General features: G+C 37.3%; 1 protein-coding gene and 1 long non-coding RNA gene across 5 annotated transcripts; both read right to left on the bottom strand.

The window, feature by feature from the left end:
• Nucleotides 1-488: 488 nt before the first annotated feature.
• Nucleotides 489-2,602, bottom strand: LOC120173771 (uncharacterized protein OsI_027940-like). Of its 4 annotated transcripts, none has more exons than XM_039180844.1 (8): nt 2,494-2,602; nt 1,982-2,168; nt 1,272-1,425; nt 1,148-1,185; nt 961-1,051; nt 820-861; nt 705-716; nt 489-674 (listed from the first exon to the last, which is right to left on the bottom strand). In XM_039180844.1, exons 1-8 carry the CDS (start codon nt 2,496-2,498, stop codon nt 613-615), a joined length of 591 nt encoding a protein of 196 aa, XP_039036775.1. In that variant the 5' UTR covers nt 2,499-2,602; the 3' UTR covers nt 489-612. The 4 variants fall into 4 exon arrangements, with proteins under 4 accessions (XP_039036775.1, XP_039036777.1, XP_039036776.1 ...); XM_039180846.1 differs by having other exon boundaries at nt 1,003-1,051; XM_039180845.1 differs by having other exon boundaries at nt 489-716; nt 1,003-1,051.
• Nucleotides 2,603-10,054: 7,452 nt separating this feature from the next.
• On the bottom strand, nt 10,055-11,997 carry LOC120173762. Its single transcript, XR_005521093.1, has 3 exons — nt 11,966-11,997; nt 10,172-10,261; nt 10,055-10,093 (listed from the first exon to the last, which is right to left on the bottom strand). It is a non-coding gene; the product is annotated as an uncharacterized LOC120173762 (long non-coding RNA).
• Between the last annotated feature and the right edge of the window lie 11,206 nt (nt 11,998-23,203).

Here is a 23,203-nt window from a genome sequence, read left to right as displayed (position 1 = left end):
TTGTTGGTATTATTGAAAGATTTTTAGACACCGTCAAAAGAATAATCAATTAAATTCTCATTCATCAATATTTTATCTCCCTTTCTATACCTAAAACACTAGAAGGTTTATAAAAATAAGTCTGAAGCCCCAAGAGATTAACTTACTTGAAATTCAAGAATTTACACACAAAAATACTTAAACCTCGTATATACAAATTCATTGATTGGTAATCCTATAGAAGATTGACAGCAAATTTCTAAGTTTCATGATGCCAGTTCGGTCGGAAACTAGGTTTGTTAAGATATGCTGTGACGCCTCCTTTGATGCTGCGACAAAGAAGGTAGGAAAAGCAGCAGCTCTTCGGGATTGTGCAGAAAGAATTATTGGGGGGACAAATATTATCTCATTTCTAAATGATTTAAAAGGTACACGTACAGCATCCTAATTCATGTCAAGGAGCTAAAATTGTCTACCCATTGGTCAGAAACATATATCCTCCCGGATTAACCAAATTTTTAATCTCACGCAGTTAAAAACACACCAGGCTTACATTCCTGTCCAAGATACGGAAAAAAAAATATAACGCACACCCATAGCTAAACAGCATTTCAATTTTCAGCTAAACTGATTTCATGTGCTTGCCTCAGCTTCCTTTTTCTCCGAAGTTCCTGCGCCATGCTCATCTGGCTTTGCATCTCCTTCAGCCTTGTCAGCTTGCTTTGTTGCTTCTTGCCCTACATTTGGCCGGAAACCAGCAAACATATTAAACATGAGCCATCAAGATTAAAGTTCATCTCAGGCAAAATATCACCGTTAAAGCAGTTTTACAATTCTTACCTTCATCATCACTGCCTTCAAACTCATCCATGCCGCCCATCCCTCCCATCATGTCACCCATGCCGCCCATTCCGCTCATCCCTCCCATCATGTCACCCATGCCGCCCATTCCGCCCATCCCTCCCATCATGTCACCCATGCCGCCCATTCCACCCATCATGCCGCCCATTCCACCCATCATGCCACCCATTCCGCCCATCATGTCACCCATGCCGCCCATACCACCAAAGTTCTGAACAACACAATTACAAGGTAAGAAAGGAAGTCTTCATAAGTTAATGAAGGAACTAGAGATTTGACATAAAATATCATATTATCTGTCTCATACCGAGAAGTCCATTCCTCCCGAGTCAAGATTGCCAGCACCTGATCAGAAGTAGAAGCAAATAATAAATTCTCAGTTTAAACTGTACTGGCCTCCGCATCAATTCAATCTGAATAAAGAAACATACCCTTGTCTTCATCTTCATCCACCCATTTGTCCCAATCCACTTTGACATAATGAGGGGCTTTGCCATCCCCACGGAGTAATTTTTTCCACCACACTTTCTCAGCTTTCTCTAAGATGCAGAATATGCTCCTTACACCTACATTTATTTTGCTTTCCTTTTTTCAAGAAAAAAATGTAAAATTTTACAATATGTCAAATAAGGAAGGATGTTTATCCCAAGCATTGAGAGCATATTAATAGGCAACACTTTCAAGGAGTTCCAAAAATAACTGAGACCTAGCTCGATAGAGTTAATAGAATTTTGAATTTTTGCATTAGTATGCTTGATAGAAAAAGAAAAAAACTTATTTCGTTCAACGGTTGTTGGACCCGGAAATGTAAAATAATTTACTTTGCTATTTCACTCTTATTTTTCCCTTTCAAAACACACCAAAAATTCATTTTCTTTCACTTTTGTCACCCTTCTAACAAGCACATCCATAAAGTTATATAACCCAAAAAATCTCATGCACTTAAAATGTAGTACTAAAAATAGGACACTAAAGGCAAGTATAAAATATTCGGAATTCACTTAAAAAGCAACTGATCATCAACATAATACTATCATAAACTGATCAACATAATCGACAGCATCCAGGATTCTCTAAAAAATCTAAACAAATGGATCATACGCTTTGTCAATTCTCGATAATGACTTGACCGATATCTTACCTCCACAATGACCTTATCATAAAGATCCAACTTCAACTCATAATGGGTATTGCCAGTTCCAACAGTACCAGAGAAATTAAACACTCCCTCCGGCTCAAGATTGACCTTTGCATCCTTCGAATCGGATAATTGCACCGTAATGAAAACCTTATCAGCTCTTTGAGCCCATTTCACCTCGGGATAACGACTATAAAGAAAGAAAGAAAATAACCAAAATAACTCAACCATAGTTAATAAAAGAAAATCTCAAACTAAAATACACCCAAAACAAAACAATCGCAGATACCAAGTTACCAACCGTAATCAAAACCCACTACAGCAATTCTTCATAATAGTTAATTAACAACCTAATAATGAAAACATTTATGAAAAGAACACGCATATACTGAAACAGACAAAGAACATAAATGATAAAGAAAGCTTAATATCATTCAAATCAGCCGGGGACGACAGGGGCCAAAGATTAGATATGGAAATAAAAATATAAAAAAAAGGAAGATCGTTAAGCTTACCTCATGATTTAGTACTGGGCAGAGAGAGTTGAAATGTGAACAAATGTAAAACCCTAATGAAAATGCCAAAGAATATAGCCTACGACTAATATGTTTTCAACTTACAAGACGGACAACATTTGCCCTTCGCTTCTGTTTTATATCGTGGGTAAATCATGGTCCTTTTAGTAATTTTGGCCCAAGATATTTTTTTGATGCTGTTGTGTTTGTGTTATCTTTATTGCATCATCGTCCATTGGTTTTGGTTTTGATTTGGGTATGAATCGGACGCTCCAAAATCAAATCAGCTTTGTGATTCTGGGTATTGTTCGGTTAGCCTAACCCAAATATAACTGGCTCGTTAGTCCACTGGTTCAATTAAGCTCGCCCAATTTAGTTTTGGACCTTCGCCTTTTGGGTTCAGTAGTATTAATTTTTTTGGTAAAGTATACAAATAATCTCGTCGCTTTGTTGAATCTCGACTATTAAAAGTTACAAAATGATTTTTTGATTATGAAATTACTTTATTGATTTTTCTATTATTAAAAATTATAAAATGGTCACTTAACTATTTATATGTTTTAAATTGATCCTTTTTCATTTAGTGATCGTCTGTGCTAGACGTTAACTTATTAATTAAGATATGATAAATTATGATCTTATAATTATTTGAGTTGTATTTTATGGATCAACTCTTGTTTACATTTTGACGTTGATTTGGTACTCGAATTATTATGTCATCGAGCCAGTGTTTGAAAGCATCATTAAAATGTGATTTTATCATATCTTAGTCAGCAAATTAACGTCCAGCTTAAACTATCATTAATTTTTTAACGAAAAAAACAAGTATAGAACATATGAATAGTCGATGATCATTTTCTAATTTTTAATAGTCACGGACTCAACAAAACAATATCCTATAATTGAGATCATTTTGTAACTTTTAATAGTCAGTAACCATTTTATAGCTTTTAATAGTTGGAAGACTTAACAAAGTAACGTTCTATAGTCGGGATCATATGTATACTTTACCCTAATTTTTTTAATACATTTATTAGATTATGCATAAAATAATAAATACATATTAAATTTTTTATAAATTTTTAATATGGAACCAGACGATCTCAGTAGTAAAGGGAATATATTTGGTTCGAACATGATGTCTACAAGAGTGTTTGAATGTTCATTGTCAAATGGTTAAAATTGTTTCAAACAAATACTACATTATTACCTTATAATCACTTAAGAATAATAAAAAATATATAATTTATAGATAATTTATGATTATAATAATTTCAATTAAATTAATATTTATTTGATTATAAAGTAATTTTTTATTTATTTAAAATTGAATTAATATTTATTCTTATTTTTGTTTTGAGAGACTTTATTCTTGTTTTATTCTATTTTAAATCTCGCTATGTATAACTAACATCAAGATTTATTATGATTTGTAATTTGAAATATTTTGATTATTAATTAAATTATACACGATGATGAATTAATTATGAGTGTACACTTACAACGTCATTTTTCTTCCCATTATTGTTTTCATTTCCATTTTACTATTTTATGATTCTACTTCTTCCCATTATATGTAACTTAAAATCACATATAATAATTGTGTTTGTACTCTGATTGCTCAAGGGAACACTGGGCCTGGCCGAATCTTTATAAAATAGATTGAGGATTGACTTCAGCAGGTAGTATAACAAACAAATAAATAATAATTTATTAAATTATTATAAAATGATACGTGTGTATATATATATATATATATATATATATATTAAAACAGTATTAAATGATAAATAATCATTTATAAATATTTTTAAGAAATAATTATTTTATAACATTTAAAAATTCATTAATAAAAAATTATTTAATATAGGTATTATAATATAATTATATAACCTTTAATATGTCAATGAATGTTAGTAAGAGGCGGATCCAAGAGCCTTCGTCAAGGATTACAAGAGTCTCAAGGGTTATAATTTTGAGGGGTGATACTTGGATTAGGGGTGTCACTTGTGGAGGGATTGCTTGGGATACCCGGGTATCATAGAGGTCCACCTCTGGATGAGGGGTTGCCCGGGCTCTATGGAGGTCCGCCCCTGATGTTAGTACAAGTTAGGGATGGCAACGGGCCGGGTTCGGGCCGGGTATTGGTCCCCCCGTCCTCGTCCCCGTTTAAAAAATCGGTACCCGTCCCCGTTTAAAAAACCGCAGGGATTTAAACGGGGATCCCCGTCGGGTAATCGGGGAAACGGGTATCCCCGTTTAGCATAAACGGGTATTTAAACGGGTATTGGGCCAGGTATTGGGTCGGGTATTGGGTCGGTATTGGGTCGGGAATCGGGTCGGGTGTATATATATATTTAAATTAAATATATATTTTTTATTTAAATTAAATTTATTAATATTATATATATATATATATATATATATATATAATTATTTTTAATATTTATCGGGTCGGGTATCGGGGCGGGTAATCGGGGAGGGATTACCAAATCCGTCCCCGTCCCCGTCCCCGTTTAAAATAAATGAGTTTTCTCCGTTCTCGTCCCCGTCCCCGTCCCCGTTTATCATCCCCGAATCCGACCCGTTTAATTCGGTTTTTTTTTTCCGGTCGAGTTCGGGTTTTTTTGCCATCCCTAATACAAGTGATTGAGATTCAGATATATAAGTTTATAAAATTAAATTTAAATCTTATTTTTAATGGGTAATATATAACTTACTGTATAATATTTTACATTTTATGTTCCGTAGGACCAGCCCTTTTCCCTGATTTAGAATAAAGAAAGCAGCCTTTTCGGGTATTGCGTAAAGAAATCAGCCTTTCTCGGGTATTACACAAAGGAATCTAAGAAAAAACAATTATTAATATTTTTTTCAATTAAAATTGAAAAATTAATTAAATTAACCCACCGATGAAACTCTTGTTTACCCAATCAATGTATAACTCAGTTAATCATATTAACAAATGAAATTGATAAAATTATCTCAGTTCAATTAAATTAATTTAAAATTTTAAAATTAGAATTAATTGAATTGATTAAATTAAAAATCTACAAAATCGATGAAAAAACTGATTGTTCAAAACGTGCAATAAAACTCTTTATTGTAGAAAAGGTTGGAAAGTGCTAATTTTGTAAAGAGAAAATAACCTCAGTGACCAAAAATCCTAAATAATATACGATTTTGATCAACTTTTTTTAGATTTGCGAAAATGACCAACAAAATCGTAATGCGATCTCTAATTTGCATTGCGATCTCCACTATCGCAAATTCGCGTTGCATTTCGCGTTGAGATAGTTGAAAATCGCGTTGCGATTTTTCATTTCGCGTTGCGATAGTTGAAAATCGCGTTGCGATTTTCCATTTCGTGTTGCGATAGTTAAAAATCGCGTTGCGATTTTCCATTTCGCGTTGCTATAGTTGAAAATCGCAACGCGATTGTCCATTTCGCGTTGCGATAGTTGAAAATCGCGTTGCGATTTTCCATTTCGCGTTGCTATAGTCTACAGTTGTTGTTGCGATAGTCTACAGTTGTCGTTGCGATTTTCCAAATTCGTTGTGGTAGTTTAAAAAAAAGATTTTGTTTCTTAAGAATTTTCTCTAAAAAGATAGTATCCGCGCGGACGTGTCGAAGACACGTATTACCACGACCACGACCACGACCACGACCCGAGACAGACGGCGGCGGCGGCGGCGCGCGAGAGTCCCCCTTGTTCTCTATCACTCAACAAGGAAGTGGGAAAGCCAAGCCTTAAATATCATTCCCAATAGTGTTTCCAGTACTATGTGGGATTGAGCATTACCAACACTTGTTTCCAATACAATGTGATTATTCAGGAAACAATTAACAATCATGCACCTTAAAACAATTGAATTAGCAACCAATTGCATTAGTATTATACGATTAAATATGTCATAATTAAAAGTCAATCTACAATCAATCGCGATTATTGCAATTTTAAGCAAAACATTCAAAAATAATATCACTATTTAAGGCTCAATCCCACATAGTATTGGGAACAAGTGTTGGTAATACTCAAATCCCACATAGTATTGGAAACACTATTTGGAATAGTATTTAAGGCTTGGCTTTCTCACTTCCTTGTTGAGTGATAGAGAACAATGGGGACTCTCGCGCACCGCCGCCGTCCGTCTCGTGGTCGTGGTCGTGGTCGTGGTCGTGGTAATACGTGTCTTCGACACGTCCGCGCGGATACTATCTTTTTAGAGAAAATTCTTAAGAAACAAAATCTTTTTTTTAACTATCATAACGAATTTGAAAAATCGCAACGACAACTGTAGACTATCGCAACGCGAAATGGAAAATCGCATTGCGATTTGCAACTATCGCAACGCGATTTCAACTATCGCAACGATAACTGTAGACTATCGCAACGCGATTTTCAACTATCGTAACGCGAAATGCAACGCGAATTTACGATAGTGGAGATCGCAATGCGAATTAGAGATCGCATTGCGATTTTGTTGGTCATTTTCGCAAATCCAAAAAAAATTGGTCAAAATCGTATATTATCTGAGATTTTTGGTCATTAAGATTATTTTATCTTTTGTAAATTTATGATTCATGTGGTGTCCGGGAAATGGACCCCGTGGCAGGTGGGACGGATGAACGGATGGTCTCTACTTGAATTCCTTTTCGATACAACAATTAATAAAGTGAAATAAATTGTTTATTAAATGATCGAAGGGTAAGAAAGGAAAGTAGCATACACAATTTCAGAAATGATGAGATTTTCAATTAATTATTTTATATTGACATGACGCGTTACATAATAATGTGTCATATATAATTTAATTATTTTATATTGACATGACGCATCACATAATAATGTTTCGTATATGGTTTCGAGGAGGCCCGTAGAACTATAACATTGATGGAGGCCATACGCATCAAGGGCAGTGTCAGGTTACTTCTATTTGCCACTCATTCCAATAATAGCTGTCGGTGGAAGTTCGGTAGTAAATGACACCAGATAAATTGTTTATTAATTTAAATTAATTTTATATTAAATAGATTGAATTTCTCAAATTCTTATCAAAATTAATTATTTGATATTTGATTAAAAAAATTACGAGTAATTTAAAAAACAATATATTAAATTAAATTATTAATAATATTAACATGTATATGTTGTTCTTGTTTAAAAATAAAATATAAGGCTTTTATGAACTTAAGGTTTATGTTTAAATTTGAGTTTGAACTTCATTCGAGATAAGTCTGAAAATATTTTAAGTTCAAGTTTTTCAACCTCAGGTTTAATTTGAAAAATTTAAGCTCGCGAGCTTTCGGGTCAAGTCGAGCTTCATTCTTTATTTTGAGTTTTAGTCGAGCTTGATATAAATTATTTTTTTATTAATATGATATAAGTACAATGTAGTACCTATTCAAAGATAACTATCAATTATTTGGCATTAAACACTCATAATATGCATTCCTGATGTTCGAACTAGGGATCTTAAGAAATAACAACAATTTATTTACTACCGAAGTTGCTTATTTGATTCGTGCTACTAAAATTAAAAATTGATATTTATATATAATTGTGTTACCACTTCACTTGTAATTACTTGTTAACATTATAAATAATTTATTTATAAAAAAATTTTGAAATTGAAATAAGAAACATGACTGTTCACCATATTTTGAAGCCTGGCTTCGTTTTTCACCATTACAAATAGATAAATCCGTTGGTTTTACTAGGCTCACTTGTTGTCCATATATTAACCGAGATATGTCATTATCACGTGACTTATTAAATATAAGAAAACAAATGGGAAAAAAAAAGGTCAAATAAATTAATTAAGCACGAAAACGGCTTTAAGGGAATAATAAGAAAAATAAATAAATATAAGAAAATGGAAATAAACTATTTTAAATAGTAACTTATAAAGAGATTTTTAGTTGCTGACGATTTGATTAAGATCGACCTCTTTTAAGATTAAAAAAATAATATAATGTCGGAGTCATGCACATATTTCTTAAACTGAAAACATATGAATTGGATAATTGAAAATAAGATTTATAAATATATGTTATTGTTGTAATTTGACGGCATTCATGTAAATGCCACGACGTCAACTTTAAAATGTAAATTTATAAAACTGACATAATTAATTTGTCAATTAATGTCACAACTCATTATTTATTACTCATAATATTATATTCTCATTAAATGTCGTGCGTCATGGGTGATGCCTGAGATGTTTGTTATTATTAGTATATTAAATTCTGTGTAGGAGGTATTGTTTGGGGCACCGTTCGTTGATTCCTTGGAGCCCCCTCCGTTGATTGGCTTAAGCTCAACTCGGATGGTGGCCGACGACTAAGCACAGGAGTGGCAACTTGTGGAGATGCCTTGCGAGACCATGACGGCGGTGGATTCGGGATTTTACTAAGGGTATTGAAAGTTGGTCGGTTTTTTACGCGGATCTATGAGGAATTTTCGAAGGTCTCGCTCTTGCATGGTCTCCGAATATACAACGAATCAGTATAGAAACGGATACTAGAGAGACAATTATTGCCATCGGTCCCAAGCCAAGGTTTAGTGGTGGTTCATCCATGGTGCTCCATATTAACAATTTAGTAGCTTGTTCGTGGATGGTGCAGTTTATCTTTGCTCTTCATGAGTGTTATATAAGGATGGATGGAGGGGCGAGTGAGAGCATTCGCCGTCTAAAAAATTTAAAATATTTTAAAATTAACGTACATTTTAATATTTTTATTGTAACCCCCTAGACCCGGTCTGTGAGTTAGACTCAAACCTAAGTTGTCACATATCCCATTCAGAGGTTTTTTTTTTTTTTATCTTACAATACATTATATTAATAATACAGATATATCCAAAATTATAGCAAATACATGTCACCAAACATAACTGAAAAACATATAGAAATATATGTTCGTACAAAATAAGTAGTTGATTTCCACTGATGCCAAATCTGCTAGCTTACTGTCTGCTACTATCTGAAAAAGGGTAAAAACTACAGAATGAGCTAAAAAGCTCAGTGTGCTCCATACAGTATATAAGAAAAATATACAGATAAAATCTTTCAATGAAATCGGTTTATGCAATATGTTTTTATTTTCATTTTTTTAAAACATGAACACTACCCCCATCCGTTCACATCATAGTTGTGTAGGTTCCCCAGAACCATACACCCAACCGCACATGCCATTTAGACCCTGAGCACAAAGCCGAGAAGTCTGCAGATAATCTTCCTTCAACAATACCCCCCCCCAAATGACAATGAATGTATTAAATTGAAAACAATGATTAATCACTTAAAACATAACAAATATTTCATACTTAGAAACCATATACAGAAATACGGAAATCATAATTCAAATCAATGATTCAGATATCAGATAAGCAGATCTCAGAAATCGGTATGAAATACCTTAATTCAGAAGTTATATCAGAATATACAGCAAATCAAATATCAAATACTCGGTATTCAGATAAATTATTTAAATCAGTAATATAATACTGTTAGGAAACACACCTGTAACAGTCTGGGAAATCAGATAGGGAAGCCTATTACTGGGTATGTCGATCACGTTCTGCTGCAGCGCTAGACCCTACGAATTGGAAAAATCCTTATTGGAATCCTAATATAAATAATCTAAATATTATTTAAATAATATACTGAAACCTACGGGTAATTCTCGTATTACGCGGTTCAGACTGATCTGACGAATGGATAACACCGGACCTAATTGATCCTTGCTCAGGTGAAACACGAGTACCTTCATAAAATATTTTGTCGAATCAATTCCTTAACCAAAACTCTTAAAAATAATCAAAACATTAAGATACTAAGCCTTTTTGAGTTCACATGCTCGATTTGGGAATTTTGGGTCAGAATTTGGCAAAATAGACTTCGGAATCAAACTCAGGACGTCGAAAAACATAAAGTATGACCTTCTAAAATTTCGAATTCTTGGTCAAAATTAAAGTCAACGGTTTTGACTGACAATTTGGAGACTTTCGGGTTTGAATTTAGCAAAACGGACCCCAAAAACGGATTCGGGACGTCGAAAACTATCAGGATAGGTATTCTTGGTCGAAAACAAAGGTCGTTTAATAGCCGGTCAAAGCCGGTCAAAGTTCTGGTCAAAGTAGGTCAACAAACTTTCAAACATTTTACACAAATAGCACCATTTTCAAATTAATTCCCAAAATATTATTTTTTTCGAAAAATTACTAAAATAGCACCCATTTCGAATTAATTCTCATAATAGCACCAAAACCGAATTAATTCCCAGAATAGCACCGGTCAACGGTCAACGGTCAACGGGTCGGGTAAACGGGTCGGGTCGGGTAAACTGGTCGGGTCGGGTAAACGGGTAAACGGGTCGTGACCGGTCAAACCGGTCAAAACCGGTTCAAAACCGGTTAAACCGGTCAAAACCAGTTTCCAACGTTCACTCGCCTGCGGCGGCGCGTGTGGGCGCGTGCGACGTCCTCCGGGGCTCTAAAAATCACGGAAAAATTTCTAAAAATTATTTTGAGCGATTTCGAGATACTTACAAAGATCGGTTCAAATTTTTGAACGGCGGAGAGCTCGATTTCGACTCGGCCGAATCTTTGACTGATCCACCTCCCCACGCGCCGCCGTCAACGGAGATCGAGGATGACACCGGCGGACTCGGAACGGCACAAGGAACGCGATGGTGCGGGAGGTGTCGTAAACGGAGCAACGATCAGCGATGAATTTAAGATTTTCTCGGCGATTTAGCTAAAAAAATACATCGAGACTTTGACTGGAAATTCCCGGCGTTTGGCAGCGTTTCGCTTCAATTAATCTAAGGGATTTGTTCCTCGCTCGATGATGAACACGATGGTGTTTTCAAAACAATGATCGGAGGTCGGACGACGTCAGGATCGTGGTTGAAAGTTGAGATGCGTGGGGATAAAAACTTAGCAAATTGTTCTGGTATGAAACCAGAATCAATTTGCACGCATATAAGAAGAAGAACAATCTGCCGACACTCCTTGGCATTATTCAGTGATTGGTCACTGAATTTCCTCCACTTTTTAAAACATGCTACAAGTTTTAAAAACTTCCAATTAAATCCTCAAATTTCACTAATTAACTTAATTAAAACCCCAAATTTCACTTTTTAAAATAGCACCCATTTCGAATTAATTCTCAGAATAGCACCAAGACCGAATTAATTCCCAGAATAGCACCGGTCAACGGTCAACGGTCAACGGGTCGGGTAAACGGGTCGGGTCGGGTAAACTGGTCGGGTCGGGTAAACGGGTAAACGGGTTGTGACCGGTCAAACCGGTCAAAACCGGTTCAAAACCGGTTAAACCGGTCAAAACCAGTTTCCAACGTTCACTCGCCTGCGGCGGCGCGTGTGGGCGCGTGCGACGTCCTCCGGGGCTCTAAAAATCACGGAAAAATTTCTAAAAATTATTTTGAGCGATTTCGAGATACTTACAAAGATCGGTTCAAATTTTTGAACGGCGGAGAGCTCGATTTCGACTCGGCCGAATCTTTGACTGATCCACCTCCCCACGCGCCGCCGTCAACGGAGATCGAGGATGACACCGGCGGACTCGGAACGGCACAAGGAACGCGATGGTGCGGGAGGTGTCGTAAACGGAGCAACGATCAGCGATGAATTTAAGATTTTCTCGGCGATTTAGCTAAAAAAATACATCGAGACTTTGACTGGAAATTCCCGGCGTTTGGCAGCGTTTCGCTTCAATTAATCTAAGGGATTTGTTCCTCGCTCGATGATGAACACGATGGTGTTTTCAAAACAATGATCGGAGGTCGGACGACGTCAGGATCGTGGTTGAAAGTTGAGATGCGTGGGGGTAAAAACTTAGCAAATTGTTCTGGTATGAAACCAGAATCAATTTGCACGCATATAAGAAGAAGAACAATCTGCCGACACTCCTTGGCATTATTCAGTGATTGGTCACTGAATTTCCTCCACTTTTTAAAACATGCTACAAGTTTTAAAAACTTCCAATTAAATCCTCAAATTTCACTAATTAACTTAATTAAAACCCCAAATTACAATTATATATTTTTTTTTTCAATTTTTCGGGTTGTTACAATTCTCCCACTCTACAAGAAATTTCGTCCTCGAAATTTACCTTATGAAAATAGATGCGGAAATTGAATCTCCATTGACTCCAACGTCTCCCAAGTAGCTTCTGAGGGGCTACGATTACTCCATTGAACTTTAACCATTGGGATACGCCTATTCCGAAGAACTCGTTCCTCTCTCTCTAAAACCTGAACAGGCTCCTCTTCATATGACAAATCAGGTCTCAGCTCTACCTCATCAACCTGAATGATGTGATCTGGATCTGGACGGTATCGCCTCAACATAGAAACATGAAAAACATCATGAATACGACTGAGCTGGGAAGGCAACTCAAGCTGATAAGCAACAGGTCCAACTTTCTTCAGAATACGATACGGCCCAATAAATCGAGGACTCAGTTTACCTTTACGTCCAAATCTCAATACATTCTTCCATGGAGATACCTTGAGAAAAACCTGATCTCCAACCTCAAACTCGATATCCTTACGTCGCTTATCTGCGTATGACTTCTGCCTATCAAATGCCTCCCTTAAGCGATCACGGATCAGTCTAACAGTATCTTCAGTCTCTCGTACCAAGTCTGGACCCAAAGTTTTTCTATCATGCAACTCTGTCCAACATATAGGAGTACGACATCTACGTCCATACAGAGCCTCATACGGTGCCATGCGAATACTTGTCTGATAACTATTATTGTAAGCAAACTCAGCTAATGGCAAGAAATCTTCCCAACTACCACGGAAATCAATCACACAGCCCCGTAACATATCCTCCAACACCTGAATCACTCGCTCAGACTGTCCATCAGTTTGAGGATGAAAAGCTGTACTGAAATTCAAACGAGTACCCATAGCCTCATGCAAAGCTTTCCAGAACCTGGAAGTGAATCTCGGATCTCGATCAGATATGATAGACAACGGAACACCATGAAGTCTAACGATCTCAGAAATGTACAACTTAGCCAGTTTATCCAGAGAATAATTAACCCGAACAGGGATAAAGTGCGCTGACTTGGTGAGTCGATCAACAATCACCCAGATAGAATCCTTTTTGGAAGGAGTTAGAGGAAGACCAGTAACGAAGTCCATCGTAATACGCTCCCATTTCCACTCAGGAATCTTAATTGACTGTAACAATCCAGATGGATGCTGATGCTCTGCCTTAACCTGCTGACAAGTCAAACACCTCGCCACAAAATCTGAAATATTTTTCTTCATACCAGTCCAAAAGTAGCGCTCTTTGAGATTATTGTACATTTTGTCCCCACCAGGATGCATAGCATAAGGACTACTATGAGCCTCCTGAAGAATCACTCGTTTCAACTCATCATCTTTAGGGACGCAGTAACGACTGTGAAAACACAAAATACCATCCTGATCCACAGTATACTCCGAACTCGATCCTTGCTTAACTTGTTCAATAATAGGAAGCAACGAGCTATCAAGGAGTTGTTTGGCCTTAATCTCCTTGGCCAAAGTAGGTTTAACTTGTAGCTCCGCTAACAAACTGTTATCATCAAATAAGCTCAAGTTGGCAAATAAGGCTCTGAGATCTGATATCGCCTTACGGCTCAAGGCGTCTGCCACTACATTAGCCTTTCCTGGATGATATTCTATCTCTAGATCATAGTCCTTTAGAAGTTCTAACCAGCGACGTTGTCTCAAATTTAATTCTTTCTGAGTAAGTAGATACTTCAGACTCTTATGATCAGTATACATATAACACTTCTCTCCGTAGAGGTAGTGTCTCCAGATCTTTAAAGCGAAAACCACAGCAGCTAATTCCAGATCGTGAGTAGGATAGTTACGCTCATGCGGCCTTAATTGACGTGACGCATAAGCGACAACCTTCCTATCTTGCATCAAAACACATCCTAATCCAGAATGAGAAGCATCACTATAGACAGAAAAATCCTTCCCAGATTCAGGCTGAATCAACACTGGGGCTTGAGTTAAAACAGTCTTCAATTTCTCAAAGCTAGATTGTTGGTCTTCAGACCAGACAAATGGAACATCTTTCCTCAATAGTTTCGTCAGAGGAGCTGCAATAAGGGAGAACCCCTCAGCGAAACGACGGTAGTAACCAGCTAAACCCAAGAAACTACGGATCTCAGAGACGTTCCTGGGTTGCTTCCAGTTCAGAATAGCCTCCACTTTGCTCGGATCCACCTGAATACCATTAGCAGAGACGATATGTCCAAGAAAAGTCACTTCGCTGAGCCAGAATTCACACTTGCTCAACTTAGCGTATAGCTTATTCTCCCTTAGAGTCTGAAGAACAATCCTTAAATGCTCCTCATGTTCTGCTTCACTTCTAGAATACACCAGTATGTCATCAATGAATACAACTACAAACTGGTCCAAATAAGGTCGAAATACCCTATGCATCAGATCCATAAAAGCAGCAGGGGCATTAGTTAACCCGAATGACATCACTAAAAACTCATAATGCCCATATCGAGTACGGAAAGCAGTCTTCGGAATATCCGAATCTTTCACTTTAAGTTGATAATAACCAGATCTCAATACATTCTTCCATGGAGATACCTTGAGAAAAACCTGATCTCCAACCTCAAACTCGATATCCTTACGTCGCTTATCTGCGTATGACTTCTGCCTATCAAATGCCTCCCTTAAGCGATCACGGATCAGTCTAACAGTATCTTCAGTCTCTCGTACCAAGTCTGGACCCAAAGTTTTTCTATCATGCAACTCTGTCCAACATATAGGAGTACGACATCTACGTCCATACAGAGCCTCATACGGTGCCATGCGAATACTTGTCTGATAACTATTATTGTAAGCAAACTCAGCTAATGGCAAGAAATCTTCCCAACTACCACGGAAATCAATCACACAGCCCCGTAACATATCCTCCAACACCTGAATCACTCGCTCAGACTGTCCATCAGTTTGAGGATGAAAAGCTGTACTGAAATTCAAACGAGTACCCATAGCCTCATGCAAAGCTTTCCAGAACCTGGAAGTGAATCTCGGATCTCGATCAGATATGATAGACAACGGAACACCATGAAGTCTAACGATCTCAGAAATGTACAACTTAGCCAGTTTATCCAGAGAATAATTAACCCGAACAGGGATAAAGTGCGCTGACTTGGTGAGTCGATCAACAATCACCCAGATAGAATCCTTTTTGGAAGGAGTTAGAGGAAGACCAGTAACGAAGTCCATCGTAATACGCTCCCATTTCCACTCAGGAATCTTAATTGACTGTAACAATCCAGATGGATGCTGATGCTCTGCCTTAACCTGCTGACAAGTCAAACACCTCGCCACAAAATCTGAAATATTTTTCTTCATACCAGTCCAAAAGTAGCGCTCTTTGAGATTATTGTACATTTTGTCCCCACCAGGATGCATAGCATAAGGACTACTATGAGCCTCCTGAAGAATCACTCGTTTCAACTCATCATCTTTAGGGACGCAGTAACGACTGTGAAAACACAAAATACCATCCTGATCCACAGTATACTCCGAACTCGATCCTTGCTTAACTTGTTCAATAATAGGAAGCAACGAGCTATCAAGGAGTTGTTTGGCCTTAATCTCCTTGGCCAAAGTAGGTTTAACTTGTAGCTCCGCTAACAAACTGTTATCATCAAATAAGCTCAAGTTGGCAAATAAGGCTCTGAGATCTGATATCGCCTTACGGCTCAAGGCGTCTGCCACTACATTAGCCTTTCCTGGATGATATTCTATCTCTAGATCATAGTCCTTTAGAAGTTCTAACCAGCGACGTTGTCTCAAATTTAATTCTTTCTGAGTAAGTAGATACTTCAGACTCTTATGATCAGTATACATATAACACTTCTCTCCGTAGAGGTAGTGTCTCCAGATCTTTAAAGCGAAAACCACAGCAGCTAATTCCAGATCGTGAGTAGGATAGTTACGCTCATGCGGCCTTAATTGACGTGACGCATAAGCGACAACCTTCCTATCTTGCATCAAAACACATCCTAATCCAGAATGAGAAGCATCACTGTAGACAGAAAAATACTTCCCAGATTCAGGCTGAATCAACACTGGGGCTTGAGTTAAAACAGTCTTCAATTTCTCAAAGCTAGATTGTTGGTCTTCAGACCAGACAAATGGAACATCTTTCCTCAATAGTTTCGTCAGAGGAGCTGCAATAAGGGAGAACCCCTCAGCGAAACGACGGTAGTAACCAGCTAAACCCAAGAAACTACGGATCTCAGAGACGTTCCTGGGTTGCTTCCAGTTCAGAATAGCCTCCACTTTGCTCGGATCCACCTGAATACCATTAGCAGAGACGATATGTCCAAGAAAAGTCACTTCGCTGAGCCAGAATTCACACTTGCTCAACTTAGCGTATAGCTTATTCTCCCTTAGAGTCTGAAGAACAATCCTTAAATGCTCCTCATGTTCTGCTTCACTTCTAGAATACACCAGTATGTCATCAATGAATACAACTACAAACTGGTCCAAATAAGGTCGAAATACCCTATGCATCAGATCCATAAAAGCAGCAGGGGCATTAGTTAACCCGAATGACATCACTAAAAACTCATAATGCCCATATCGAGTACGGAAAGCAGTCTTCGGAATATCCGAATCTTTCACTTTAAGTTGATAATAACCAGATCTTAAGTCTATCTTTGAAAAGATAGAAGCCCCTCGAAATTGGTCAAATAGATCGTCGATTCTGGGCAGAGGATATTTGTTTTTCACCGTGAGCTTGTTCAGTTTCCTATAATCGATACAGAGTCTCAACGTCCCATCTTTCTTCTTGACAAAGAGAACTGGGGCTCCCCACGGTGATACACTGGGTCGGATAAATCCCCTGTCCAACAACTCCTGGAGTTGAACTTTCAGTTCCTTAAGCTCCTTTGGGGCCATACGATATGGAGCCATTGAAACCGGGGTAGAACCAGAATAGACTTCAATCTTAAACTCGACTTCTCTATCTGGAGGTAATCCAGGCAACTCCTCGGGAAAAACATCGAGAAAGTCTTTGACAATTCGGATGCCTTCAATATCAGATTGCGATCTCCTAGTGTCCAAAATATAAGCAAGAAACGCCTCGAAACCTTTCCTGATCATCTTCTCCGCTACCAAGGCAGACACAACATTCGTCAGAAATCCACGTCGTTCCCCGATCATTACAATCTTTCGATTATCTGGGGTCTTCAGAACAACTCTCTTAGTCTCAAAATCAATATTTACTCGATGTTTGTCCAACCAATCTACACCGAGAATCAAATCAAACTCTTCAAAGGGTAACTCTATCAGGTCAGCCAGAAAAATCTCCCCATTGATCTCTATAGGGCACTCTCTAAAAATACAATCCAACACGATGGATTTGCCTAAGGGGCTTTGAACTATCACTGAACGCTCAGTATTCTCAACAGGAATATTTAGACCCTCAGAAACGGAATGTGATACATAGGAATTTGTAGAGCCACTATCAAACAATGCAAAGTATGGAACTGAATGAATAGTAACAGTACCTGCAGTCACATTAGGCCCATCTCGATCTTGTCGAAGTCTAGCAGTGTAAACCAATGCAGGTTGTCTAGCCTCAGATCTGTCTGGACCCCTACTCTGAGATGCTCGGCCTCTATTAGCCGATCCAGGTGCTCTCTCCTGAGTACGACCACCTACAGGAGTCTGAACAGTACTCTGAGTACGAGCGGGAGTACGAGCTGGTGTTTGAACTGTAGAAACTGACACTGTGCAATCCCTTATAATATGGTCACTAGAACCACATCTAAAACATGTGCCAAATTTTCTTCTGCATTCCCCAAGATGATGTTTCCCACAGTAATCACATGTCTGCAAAGGTTGCAACCCAGAAGATTCACCATGTCTAGTAGACTGAAAAGTTGAAGCACCAGATGCAACAGGTCTGACACTCGCACCGCCTCTCTGAAATGAATCACCCCTGCCTCTCTTGCTAGGATGTGCAGAAGAATTAACAGAACCAGAAGGCCTCCTGAATTGGGTTTGAGCTCGATCACTATCTCTCTTGTGCTCCATACCCAGTCGCTCTATTTCCTCAGCAGTCTTGGCTATCTCAACCAAAGCATCAAAATTCCTCTCTCGGTGAGTAGCGACTCGACTCCTGATTTCATACCTGAGTCCATTCTCGAACCTCAAGCATCGATCTGTCTCAGTATCCACAAGTCCAGGAGCATATCAGCTCAATCGGATAAATTCAACCTCATAATCCATAACAGACATATTACCCTGCTCCAGATTCTGAAACTCCTGGCGTCGCTCCTGCAGATATCTCTCTCCGATGTAGCGACTCCGGAAGCGCGTCTTGAAAAGATCCCATGTTAATTGGTTCCTCGGAATACTACCAGAAATGGATTGCCACCATCTGAAGCTTTCTTTCTTCAATATAGTTAGGGCCCCCTTTAACTTTTGCTCAGGTCTGAGGTCCATCTCATCCATAATCCTCTCTGTGTCCTCCAGCCAATACTCAGCGTCTGTCGGAGGTCCACCAGTAATACCCTCAAATGGTACTACACCAGCAGCAACCAGAGAATTTGAAATCTCCACTGCCGTCATGTTACTAGGGGCTCTAGCAGCTCTCTGAAACATGCGGAAGATAGCTCTATTAATGGCGTCTTCATTCATCTCAGAATCCTCATCTTCAGTGACGGGAGGGTCTCCCATAGGAGTAAACTGATCATCATGAGAAAGAGTCGGATCTACTTGCGGAACAGGAGGATCACGTGGTGATATCGGATCGTCTATCGTAACAGAAGGTCGAGTGACTCGCCCTCTACCACGTCCACGTCCTGTCCTACGACCTCTAGCAGCATTCATCATTGGATCTATAAGGCTCTACAGAAAGAATTTGAAACATGTGTCAGATTAGCATCAGGGATCTCGAGAAAACTTTAAATCATAATATAAGGTGACATTTTTTTTTCTTCTTAAAAATCCAAAATTTAGGACCCATGTACAGTCCGAGTGTTTAAAACCGAAAGCTCTGATACCACCAAATGTAACCCCCTAGACCCGGTCTGTGAGTTAGACTCAAACCTAAGTTGTCACATATCCCATTCAGAGGTTTTTTTTTTTATCTTACAATACATTATATTAATAATACAGATATGTCCAAAATTATAGCAAATACATGTCACCAAACATAACTGAAAAACATATAGAAATATATGTTCGTACAAAATAAGTAGTTGATTTCCACTGATGCCAAATCTGCTAGCTTACTGTCTGCTACTATCTGAAAAAGGGTAAAAACTACAGAATGAGCTAAAAAGCTCAGTGTGCTCCATACAGTATATAAGAAAAATATACAGATAAAATCTTTCAATGAAATCGGTTTATGCAATATGTTTTTATTTTCATTTTTTTAAAACATGAACACTACCCCCATCCGTTCACATCATAGTTGTGTAGGTTCCCCAGAACCATACACCCAACCGCACATGCCATTTAGACCCTGAGCACAAAGCCGAGAAGTCTGCAGATAATCTTCCTTCAACAATACCCCCCCCCAAATGACAATGAATGTATTAAATTGAAAACAATGATTAATCACTTAAAACATAACAAATATTTCATACTTAGAAACCATATACAGAAATACGGAAATCATAATTCAAATCAATGATTCAGATATCAGATAAGCAGATCTCAGAAATCGGTATGAAATACCTTAATTCAGAAGTTATATCAGAATATACAGCAAATCAAATATCAAATACTCGGTATTCAGATAAATTATTTAAATCAGTAATATAATACTGTTAGGAAACACACCTGTAACAGTCTGGGAAATCAGATAGGGAAGCCTATTACTGGGTATGTCGATCACGTTCTGCTGCAGTGCTAGACCCTACGAATTGGAAAAATCCTTATTGGAATCCTAATATAAATAATCTAAATATTATTTAAATAATATACTGAAACCTACGGGTAATTCTCGTATTACGCGGTTCAGACTGATCTGACGAATGGATAACACCGGACCTAATTGATCCTTGCTCAGGTGAAACACGAGTACCTTCATAAAATATTTTGTCGAATCAATTCCTTAACCAAAACTCTTAAAAATAATCAAAACATTAAGATACTAAGCCTTTTTGAGTTCACATGCTCGATTTGGGAATTTTGGGTCAGAATTTGGCAAAATAGACTTCGGAATCAAACTCAGGACGTCGAAAAACATAAAGTATGACCTTCTAAAATTTCGAATTCTTGGTCAAAATTAAAGTCAACGGTTTTGACTGACAATTTGGAGACTTTCGGGTTTGAATTTAGCAAAACGGACCCCAAAAACGGATTCGGGACGTCGAAAACTATCAGGATAGGTATTCTCGGTCGAAAACAAAGGTCGTTTAATAGCCGGTCAAAGCCGGTCAAAGTTCTGGTCAAAGTAGGTCAACAAACTTTCAAACATTTTACACAAATAGCACCATTTTCAAATTAATTCCCAAAATATTATTTTTTTTTCGAAAAATTACTAAAATAGCACCCATTTCGAATTAATTCTCAGAATAGCACCAAAACTGAATTAATTCCCAGAATAGCACCGGTCAACGGTCAACGGTCAACGGGTCGGGTAAACGGGTCGGGTCGGGTAAACTGGTCGGGTCGGTAAACGGGTAGTGACCGGTCAAACTGGTCAAAACCGGTTCAAAACCGGTCAAAACCGGTTCAAAACCGGTTAAACCGGTCAAAACCAGTTTCCAACGTTCACTCGCCTGCGGCGGCGCGTGTGGGCGCGTGCGACGTCCTCCGGGGCTCTAAAAATCACGGAAAAATTTCTAAAAATTATTTTGAGCGATTTCGAGATACTTACAAAGATCGGTTCAAATTTTTGAACGGCGGAGAGCTCGATTTCGACTCGGCCGAATCTTTGACTGATCCACCTCCCCACGCGCCGCCGTCAACGGAGATCGAGGATGACACCGGCGGACTCGGAACGGCACAAGGAACGCGATGGTGCGGGAGGTGTCGTAAACGGAGCAACGATCAGCGATGAATTTAAGATTTTCTCGGCGATTTAGCTAAAAAAATACATCGAGACTTTGACTGGAAATTCCCGGCGTTTGGCAGCGTTTCGCTTCAATTAATCTAAGGGATTTGTTCCTCGCTCGATGATGAACACGATGGTGTTTTCAAAACAATGATCGGAGGTCGGACGACGTCAGGATCGTGGTTGAAAGTTGAGATGCGTGGGGGTAAAAACTTAGCAAATTGTTCTGGTATGAAACCAGAAACAATTTGCACGCATATAAGAAGAAGAACAATCTGCCGACACTCCTTGGCATTATTCAGTGATTGGTCACTGAATTTCCTCCACTTTTTAAAACATGCTACAAGTTTTAAAAACTTCCAATTAAATCCTCAAATTTCACTAATTAACTTAATTAAAACCCCAAATTACAATTATATATATTTTTTTTCAATTTTTCGGGTTGTTACATTTATGTATTTTTTATTAAAAATTTATTTTCGTCTCTATAAAATTATAAAATTTTATAAGTATGTCACTTCCTAAAATTTTAGAAGCTCGTCTCCCTTAACATAAAGTCTATATATATGATTAGGATTCAATTACACAATGTAAAACTCTTCAATTCTACACAGATTTATAACCATTTGATGAATGAAAATATATGACTGATATTGACTACTTGTTTTTTTTCATTGAATATCTTCTCATTTCCTATTATTAATCTCAACTATATATTTACACTCATCCATATATATTTAAATTATTTAACAAAATCTTAAATCTCATCCAACGATCTTAAATATGTGTAAAAACTAAAAGAATTTTACATTATTTAACAAAATAATATCCATATATATTATTTTGCATATGCATGAGTTTATAACAATGTTATATTCAAAATTCAACCTATTTTTTATGAGTTAATTGTAACTCATATATTTAAATTATGATTTTTTATTATAAATTAATTTTTAAATATTTTATTTGTATCCTTAAATTATGACTGGCGTTTTAAATTGATCATAAAAGTTTTGAATGATCCAAATTATTTCTAAATTATAATTCTCGTTTTAAATTGATCTCAAACTTTTGAATATTAACCTTCATTTTAATCCATTTAATTAAATTAAGACAAAAATAAAATATTAATAAGTTAAAACAAAAATAAAGATAATTTTAAAATTTAAGATATATAACATATTATTAATTTTGAGTAAAACATTTACATACTAAGATACAATATTTATATCATTTGTTGTCCAAAATATATCAAGTGGTTACTTTGGCTTAATGGTTTGGCTTGCATTATTTCACTCAAGGTAAGAATGTTAGCGGCTGTTAACGGTCTACGTGTGTTTTCCGTCACTCCTGTTAACGGCGAGTGACCAATTTATAACAAACGATAACATTAGTGACCTATTTATGACTTTTTAAACATGAGTAGTAAAAACTAAAACTTACCCGAATATTAGTGATCATTAGAGTAGTTTACCCTAAATTTTATTGATTCTCTTTGTTTTTTTAATGGAGTTTTTTGTTTACCTAATACATTTATTTTATTGATTTCATTTCCCTGACGTCCTTTTTCAAGAAAATCTCTTTCCTTTTCCACAATGATTCCATTTTTTTTAAAGGAAGTTGGAA

This window comes from Hibiscus syriacus, unplaced genomic scaffold (assembly GCF_006381635.1).
Source record: "Hibiscus syriacus cultivar Baekdansim isolate YM2019G1 unplaced genomic scaffold, ASM638163v2 tig00111983_pilon, whole genome shotgun sequence".
Taxonomy (NCBI): Eukaryota; Viridiplantae; Streptophyta; class Magnoliopsida; order Malvales; family Malvaceae; genus Hibiscus; species Hibiscus syriacus.
The sequence above is the reverse complement of the archived record's forward strand: the minus strand, read 5'-3'. Positions and strand labels throughout refer to the sequence as shown.

Coding starts and splice junctions, on each gene's coding strand:
- LOC120173771 (XM_039180842.1), bottom strand. Junction 1,426..1,981: donor ATGATAAGGTCATTGTGGAG/GTAAGATATCGG, acceptor TCTTGAAAAAAG/GAAAGCAAAATAAATGTAGG. Junction 1,186..1,271: donor GGATGAAGATGAAGACAAGG/GTATGTTTCTTT, acceptor ACTTCTGATCAG/GTGCTGGCAATCTTGACTCG.